The sequence below is a fragment of the Gasterosteus aculeatus genome, chromosome 18, assembly GCF_964276395.1.
Source record: "Gasterosteus aculeatus chromosome 18, fGasAcu3.hap1.1, whole genome shotgun sequence".
In the NCBI taxonomy this organism is placed as follows: domain Eukaryota; kingdom Metazoa; phylum Chordata; class Actinopteri; order Perciformes; family Gasterosteidae; genus Gasterosteus; species Gasterosteus aculeatus.
Window position 1 is genome coordinate 4,709,921 of NC_135706.1, and position 9,226 is coordinate 4,719,146.

The 9,226-nt window shown below is 40.3% G+C and overlaps 1 protein-coding gene across 1 annotated transcript; it reads right to left on the reverse strand.

The window, feature by feature from the left end:
• Positions 1 to 512: 512 nt before the first annotated feature.
• Positions 513 to 8,757, reverse strand: rpf2 (ribosome production factor 2 homolog). The gene is made up of 10 exons (XM_040161483.2): positions 8,490 to 8,757; positions 7,524 to 7,656; positions 7,089 to 7,126; positions 4,457 to 4,496; positions 4,279 to 4,360; positions 3,929 to 4,005; positions 3,466 to 3,565; positions 3,276 to 3,378; positions 3,010 to 3,154; positions 513 to 1,072 (listed from the first exon to the last, which is right to left on the reverse strand). Exons 1-10 carry the CDS (start codon positions 8,510 to 8,512, stop codon positions 887 to 889), a joined length of 927 nt encoding a protein of 308 aa, XP_040017417.1. The 5' UTR covers positions 8,513 to 8,757; the 3' UTR covers positions 513 to 886.
• Positions 8,758 to 9,226: the final 469 nt, after the last annotated feature.

Below are 9,226 nucleotides of genomic sequence, written 5' to 3' on the forward strand. Positions count from 1 at the left end.
AAAACAAGTCGCTTTTCAAATTGATCTTAAAGATCCACTTTGCCATAAATTAAAAAAAAAAAATCTTTTACAGTCATAAGTCAAAAAAAAGTGTACAGACTGCATTTTTAAGGGTTGTTTACTGCGGTTCTTGTCTCAATTTTAGCATGTTTCATTCCTGACAGACCATAATTCAATAAATGCTGTGTTGAACAACACCAGAAACTAGCTAATCAGAGCATTAAATAAGTCAGTCATTTTCTCGTGGACATCTATAAAATCCTGACTTCTTTTGTGTAATAAAGTTCCACATTGCCTGATTTGTATGCAGGAATTTTTCATTTTTTTCTATGATTAATGATTTGGCAATTTAGTGATATCCCTGCAGTCTTGAAATCAATAAAGTACCCACAACGGCCTTGAGGTCTCGACCTATCCAGAGTGCTACAACAGCCGGAATGAAGGAAAATAGTCTGACTTAATGATATGAACAAAAGTCATGGGGAGCACAAAAACACAGGAAAATCACCTAGTGTCATTCATTGACAGCTTTATTTCCTTTAAAGTGAGTACAGATGGTGATATTCAACTTTTACACATCCATTTATAAACAAAAATCAGTTAATTCAGGCAGACTTCCTGTACTTCTGCCAATGGAAAACATAGTTTTTTTTGGTTTCCTGATGATATGGCCTTCCGAGAAAGGGCTGAGCCCACACACTAACGATGCTCAAGACAAAGAAGTATCTGAGTCAGATGGAGATACAGGGCAAATGAATAGGGGCAGGAATAAAGGGGGGCATGAATAAAGGATACCCATGCTCCTCCCTCTCCAGCACAAGCTGCACGGTCAGTCTCATAAACAAGGTCCTGGGACGTTGATCTGTACGCACACAGAGACGCCAACTCAGCCTTCCACTTTGGCCACTTTGGGCACCTGCACGTCCTTGTCTTCGGCGACTGCTGCACCCCTCCTCTTCCTCAGGCCCTTCATCTTTCGCGTCTGCAGCTTGGACAGATCCTGCTTCTGCATGTGCACCCGGCCAAACTTGGTACCAAAGGCGTCGCGGGAAATGTTCTTCTTCTTCCTGACCTGTGACGCAGATAAAGAGAAAGCGACATGACCATTTAACTGTAGCTGTATTTCAGAGGACTTTTGTGTGTGTATTTTACAGTTGGTAAATTCACCTTATTCCATACTATTTTTTTTGACTAGTTACATTCATTCAATATTTACATTAAATGGAAACATTGTAAATTCCCCTTCAGCTGTATAAAAATTCATATTTCAACACATATTGGTCAACTTCAAGATGTACCAAAACACACGTTCTATGGCTTTGGAAATTGTTGGGCTGCACAGCATGAGTGAAGAGAGACTTGCCCAATGCCGGGTCAGTGTGGAGGTTAATGCTTAAGTTAGAATGCTAATCATGGATCACTGATAAGCTGAGAGCCCAACCTGGTTAAAGGTTGGACTAAACCTGACAATGTAGAGTGGAATAGGTTCTAAAATGGGAACCATGCAGCGGTTCCAGGTAACAATATGGTCTATCCTCTGGCGCCACCCTCAGGACAAATTGAGCAGTTTTTAATGCACTGATGAGCAGAGGCTTCATGTGGGCTGTCACAAGATACTTTTGAGTATAAATAATATGGTCGTAATTATAGAAGAGTCTACTAAGGCAGCAACAACGAATCAATGAAATTCGATTATTAAAAGTTTTGGCAACAAATTTCCTTATTGATTTGTTGTGTCTCACGATTATTACGTCACTCAATGAGTTGCGGAAATGCGTGCAGAGCAAAAATAAAAATAAAAGAGCCAAGCAGACATAGAAGAAGGAGCAGCCAGCAGCGCCTGCAGTTGTGAGTCACATGCCGCAGGCAGAGAATTCTGTTCGACCTAAGTCGTCCAAGGTATGGGAGCATTTCACACAAATAATCTAAAAAAGCGTGTAAATGGCAAAATATGCAAAGTCAATGTAACACCGCATGGGAGCACCACGTTGTCCTGTTTTGACGTGAGGGATGTAAGGAGCCTCCGGCAGCTGCTGCTGTTTACTTGTTATCCAGCTGATCAAGCCAGCGTTAGCTCACTAATAACAGCAGTAGAGGGTTGGCGGTTCGATCCCAGGCCCAGCTAACCCGCATGTCGATGGGCAAGACATTTAACGCAGTGTGTGAATGTTAGTTACTGATGGGCAGGTGGCACTGTGTTTGGTAGCTACGGTCATCAGTGTATGAATGGGTGAATGATGTCATGTAATGTTAAATGATGTCATGTAGTGATAGTCGGAAGACTAGAAAAGTGCTATACAAGTACAGTCCATTTACTTTTTAGCTGTGGTGTATACATTTACTTAACTTGCACTACAATTATGGCAATAGATTAATGAATAAGCTTCAAGTGAACATGGAGGTGTGTTTCTTAGTGTAGTGTAGAGAACAAGTTCGGACGTTAAAACAAATCCTGTTAAATTTTATAATTTGTATTTTTCTTTATTTTTTATAATTATTATTTTCAAGAAGCTACCTGTTTGTGGACTTTCTGAAGTATTTTTGCAATGTGAATTTGCCTTTGTTTTAGAATAAAGGGTTGCAAATTAAAGCTTTTTAAAAATCTGATTCATCGATTGATCAAAATAATCATAGTTGCAGCGTTAGTAGTAGTAATGTAGTAGAAAGTAAACCCATCCTTGAAAATTCATGAGGGGTGAAAGGAGGAGGGGGCACAACATAACCGCAGAGAGTTAAGTGTAATCCAAAAAGTGAGCCAATTTAGAATAATCTGTCATACAACAAGGCTAGGTGCAGTTTGATTTTCTTAAACTTCCCATTGAGACAACCCATGTTTGGCCACCACACCACAGCCACGTTATGTAATGAGACCTCAAGCTCTTAACATGGCCTTTTGATTCTTCTGACAACAATTCTAAACGTATCTGATTAAGATCATAGACAAAACATGTAAGGTAATAATAATGATCCAGTATCGGCGGTAATTCAGGGGTGAAAGACTAACTTTACCTTCAGAGCTTTGGGCCGCCTGTGAGAAAACTTGAACAGGTCATCTGAAGCCAGATGTGTTCTTCTCAAGACCAAGTCAAACGACGGCCCGATCTCCTCGAGCTCAATGCGCGGCGTGCGGCACCCGGACTTCTTCAACAGAGATCTGCAGAGCAAGATGTCAATCATGATGTCAATATCTCAGTTGTGAGGGATGCAAGCCCATCGCAGACCAATTTAGATCCAAACCAAATCTAAAAAATGACATCAAACTAAATCCAATTGACCTGTAGCTGCGCATGTAGATTTTCCCCTCCAGGGCTGTGAAGTGCAAAACGTGCTCTAAACCCGCCAGACGCACCGCAGACACGGCGGGACCCCTGAAGAAGTCTGGCAGGCGGGACAGACAAACAGACGAGGTCGGATGTTAGCAGTGGAACCACAGAGACACATTGACGCAGTGGAATTAGTGGTCACCTATGAAAAGACTCTTCAGACGCCTGTATTCGTTGTCGGTGTCAAAAGCGTCCCCGGCAAACACAAGCATGGGCTTGGTCCCCTCGGGACATTTGCTGCTCTGTAACAAAAAGAAAAAAAACAAAAGAAACTGACAGTAACGTCGCTGTTTTTTGCAGGATGTCTGATGGCCTGTAATAATCTGTATATGACCTATCAGTAGACAGTAATGTTTTAACTCTACTTTAGATTGCCGAACCAAAATAAGTACTACAAACAACGTGCTAATGATTCAACACCTGCCTTTAAATATATTAATTGAGAGAATTGGAGGCAAACAAACAATTGCTCAACCACTGCACTAATGTGTGCTCAAGGTATACCAAACTAAAAGTAACCATAGCAACAACCTAGATGTTTTTTTTGCCATTTGAGCTAACCCTTTAAAAATAAAAATAAAAATAACATGACAGCCGCGCATTACCTTGATATCACTTAGAGAGATGTACTTCTCAATCCCCAGCTCAATCATATCCAGCACGTGGAAGTCAAACAGACGACCTGCACACAGACCAAAGGAACAATGACACAGAATATTTTCCCTGCGGTGCCATATTTTTTCCAAAGTTAATTAAGTTCATGGCAACCCATTGGTGGGAATTATTACAACATATAGCATATACAGACACACTAGCTGTCAAAACAAAATTACAGATTTAGAAAACTAATCCAGTAGGATTTATTCGGAAATATTTTACTGAGGTTCAGTAGAAAATATGTACGTATATTACATCGGTACAGTGAGATATTAAGCAAAAAAAAAGAAGAATGAACCAAATATGAGGTTGTTGGGCCGTTTCTTGCTGTGGGAGCCAAACAGAAACAGGGAGCAGTCGGACTTCTTGGAGAAGAATTCCTGATCAAGAGAGCGAGGATTAGCATAAGACAGGACAGTCGGGTTGAGTATCAATAAGGGGTTTATGGGAGGCGGAGGGCCTTCTGGTGCGCTTACCAGTGACGTTGAGTCCTCAAATGGACGTGTTATGTTCTTCCTGAAGTGAGAGAAAATAGAGTTAGCCCAACAGGCTTCCTGCCACTCAAACAGTATCAGTAACAGTGTCCTCTGCAACATTTTTCACTCAAACACTCGAGAGGGAGCATTGTTTTCATATTTACATTAGGATTTTTACATCTCTTTACCAAAGGGATCTCAGAGAACACCAACAATCAGAAAGGAAAGGAAGTTATGGAAATGGGCCTTGTTGTTCAACATCCATCTATGGCAGGGGTGGGCAAACTATAGCCCGCGGGCCGGATCCGACCCGTTGGGTGTTTTGATCTGGCCCGCCGAGTATTATGAATTATAAATTATAGTAACGGCCGCTATAACAATTCTCCGTTGCCGACTTGAGTTTCCCAAAGCACGATGACGGCAAAAGACCAGCATCGATGTTTCTTAACTCAAGTCGGGAATGGAGAAGCGTTACAGCGGTCTTTAAGTGCAGTGCGGCAGAGGACAGCTGTGCCGTGCTTTCTGCAGCGCATCAGGCTGCGAGTCCAGCTGCTGCCGTCTGCGCTGCTCACCTCCCCCCCACAGGGAAGCTCGCCACGGAGACGTGGTCCGTTTTATACGGCAAAAACGAACGCACATCAGACGCACGGGACCGCGCTGCCCTGCGCGCTCAGTATAACAATCGGGAAAGCTGATGGTTTTCCAAAGCTGAGCGGCGCAGATTGGCTTTGTGATTTTGCTGTGAACATACTGACACACATGAATGAGCTGAACATGAAGCTACAAGGGAAAGATCAGTTTGTGCATGAAAATGTATACATTGAGAGAGACAAGTTTGCAAACAGAGGATGCTGGTGTTGTTTGGCTCTACTTAGGTGGTTGAGCAGACGTTCAGCGTGATGAAAACCAACATATCACGCCACAGATCCCAGTTAACGGATGAACACCTCAGATCTGTCCTGAGAATTGCCAGAACAAAGTTGACAGCAAACTATCATGCACTAGCAAAAAAGGGGGACCAACAACACTGTTCCCACTGAAATGCAATGTAATGTAAAAATGTAAGTTCACTTTACTTTTTAGTTATTGGCTTTTAATTATAATTTATATTGGTTGAGATAAACACTCTCTATCCACCTGATACCGGCCGGCCCGTCGGTCAAATTTTAAAAGTCAATGTGGCCCCTGAGCCAAAAAGTTTGCCCAGCCCTGATCTATGGTGTTGCATTCTCAGCAGAAAACAGGACATGAAATATAGATTGTGAACAAACAAAATTAAATTATACTAAGTTATTATTTAGAATGTGATTAAATGTTCGGAATGGTTTTGAATAGTAACGAATAGAAAAAAATGACACATACACATTTTGACCAATGGATTTCCATTACTTTTCCATGAAAATTTTGAAATCTCGGTGTATACATGAAAGTGAGAAAATGTACTTAAATGAGAATTCCAAGATATACAGTGTTTCTCCTACCATTCAATTAAGCACCAAGAAAGTATTTTTTTTACAATTATCCACTATGGATACTTTTAAAACCAGTGACTGAACCTACTTTTTTTTACTTCAAATTATGGACAATATATGAAAGGTTAACAGTATACGTACAGTCTCTGTGAGAGCCAAAAGATGTATTACTTCATTGTAATTTGGGGAATAATCATTTAATTTATGCTCATTGTGAAAGAACTAAAGATATGTAACATATCTAGAAAGTATTCATGTTGGATTGACGCTCCTAGTGTGTCTCGATGCATTGACGCCATGATTGCAATAGGTGCAACACAGAAGAGCTGCATCAGGCACGAGAGCATATCGTTTATCTACCGTGTGACAGAATTTATTGATTGTATATTAAGTTGCCGCTTTGCTGCGTAAAATAAAGAAAAAACAAAAAGAATCAAACAATCTCCTTTCATTCACGTAAGAAAATGAAATCACGCGTCTGCAGCTCAATACGTATCACTGACAAACAACACTGAAGGAACAACGCTACGCCCTCTGTGTATAACTCCGCCCCCACCAGCAGACGGGCAGTGCGCGTCAGAAATTGTTGGTGTCACGTACAGAGCTGGTAGCCGAAGAGAGAGATGGGGTTTCAGCGGCACATTGATGTCTGTCCTTTAGCGTGGCTCATTAATGCCGCTCTCCCAAATATCGAAGGTTTTGCTTCCACGTTACTTACATTTTGCTTGTCCCGGGTCTTAGTTTGATGTAACTCATGACATGCACTTTTCCATATATATCCAATCTACACTTCCCTGGCACAGTGGATGATTCCTGAGCTACTGTTTTTACGCCCACCGAACTTTTCGGTTAAGGTGTGTTCACACAAACCGTGGTGCGAATTATTTATAATTAAGTATTTATTTTGAGCGTCTCTCTTTAAAACCATATGAATTGTTTCAAACGTATCTTAAATGAATCACATGAACATATAATATAACAAATTTCAATGACTTTTCCAAGGCTGGAAATGACCATTTTTAAATATCAGGACTTTCCCAGATTTTCCATGACCGTACAAACCCTGGTAAGAGTTAAAAACAAAGGAATGTCAAAGTAATTGCATCAACAATACTCTATTTCCTTCAGACTTTCTTGATCATCTTAGTAATTGCACTTACTTCTTGAACAACACAGCATTGGGCTTCTTCAAGGCATACTGCAGGAACAAAAAAATCACAATCACTCAGGGTGAGTGAGCATTTTTGATTTATTTAGTATGCTGTTATGCTATTATATTAAGGGAATAACGCAATAGAACCAGCAAAGCACTGTATAGTATTTAGTGTGAATGGCAGAGAAATGTTTCTGGTTTCAATGCACATTCATATTTCACTCCTAAAACATAAAATAACATTATAAGTTAAAAATATCCACCCTAAATAGACTTGGAGTACACTGGGAGTGCCAATGTCCTTCTCCACTTAGACGAAAAGGTGAGAAACTACCCTTCTACGTGGATGAACGAGTTCAGAGTTTTTAATCCTTCACTACTCATTAAACCTTTAGAACGTGCCATCTGGGCAGGAAGCCTTTGTCCCTGTCGGGTCACTTACTATGTCCTTGAGGGCCTGGGTGACGGTCAGACTGGAGTTCCCCCCTTTCATAATCATGGCGGTCTTCACGTCCTCTGTCAGCTTGGGCGCTCTGCCCTCCAAGAAGCGCTTGGCACGCTTCGTCTTGGGTTTTCTGAGGACAAACACACAAACAAATGCAAGAGATGACCCTCTACACAGTGCTGTTCACCCCTACACAAAAAACATATAGTAAAAAAAAAAAAAAAAAGGTAATCAGATTTACAACATCTGTTTTGGAAATTAATGCTATTAACAGTTTATCTTGTAATGTTGCTGGATATGTCGGTCGTTTTCATTTGTGAGCTAAACGAAATATAATACATGTCATATGCAATACGAATGAATATATTGCTTCCATATTAACATTACACGATTTAGTTTCAGATTTAAGACAACGATGCTAACCACAAGTAATAAGGAATACATATTCTAATGATGCTGCTTATTCTTCTCAGCCTACAGATGCATTATCCTTATAGATCACTAGTTTATTAAACGTAAGATAATTAAATATTAGAAAGAAATATTGATCCGCATGTGATGAAAAGGGAACTTAATCTTTATTAGAAGTTGAAATATTATTTTCAGCGGACAGGTCAGCAGACCAAACTCTTCGTAAATAACAGTGCATCGAGCAGCTAAGTCAACAACACGTGTTGACGCAAGATACACAACTTAAATCTTCAGCTGACTGATATTTGGAAAAAACACAGAGACAATATATTAGTTTGCACTGGATGTAGAAAACCATAAAACAATTCCACCACGAGTTACAGCGAGACTATCGCGTAACTAGTTCGGACTCCACTTTGAGCTACTGTTAGCTCAAACTACCACGCTAAGCTAACGTTAGCGCTTCTCACACGGTTACGAGTCCTGCACACAGAAAGTTACACGCGGACGCTCGAACACGGTGAGCTCAAAGGAGTACATTGTCCAACTTACACTATACCGTCAAACTTCGGCATTTTGGGTGTCTTTAGTGGTTTTCCTGCCGGATGGATGAGCTCTTACGGTGCAGTTCCTCCACGTGAATACGAGCGGCGGAAGTCAACATTGGCGATGATCTTCTTCGTTGGTGTAGGGTTGGTAGATTTCCTGCTTCGAGTGAGTTAACGTCATCTAGTGTCGCGCTTCCACAACACATCGCATACTGTTCACTAGGGGGAGCTACAGACCAGGACATGTCAATGTTCTATTATGTACTAGTTTTCAATAACTTCTTACTCCATACTTGACAACTAATTTACATTTAGTTGGTGTAAAATATTACGTGGCCTTCACAAGCAATGCTTACACACCGCGATTCTGAATGGCCATTCAGCAGTACATTGTAGATGACCAAGGGATACTATATTATTTTTAGGAGATTGTAAATTATCACTTTTCCCTATGATATAAAAGGGATGGCATCTAATCAAATTTTTGTAACTGGATATTTAAAAAAAACCTTCACATTTGATTTAAAAATGTAAAATCAGCTAAAAGCAACATTTTTTTAATGACTGTCTCTATATACTGCACGTGTTTATGTTGTCAGGTTTTTGCAGTTTGATTTTATAGTATATAGTTATAGTTTAAATATTATAGTAAAAATAATTCATTACTTTTACTCTATCCTGCAAGGTCTCGCTTTGAGGAAATCAATAATTATAAAACTTAGGTAAATATGCAAGTATAAG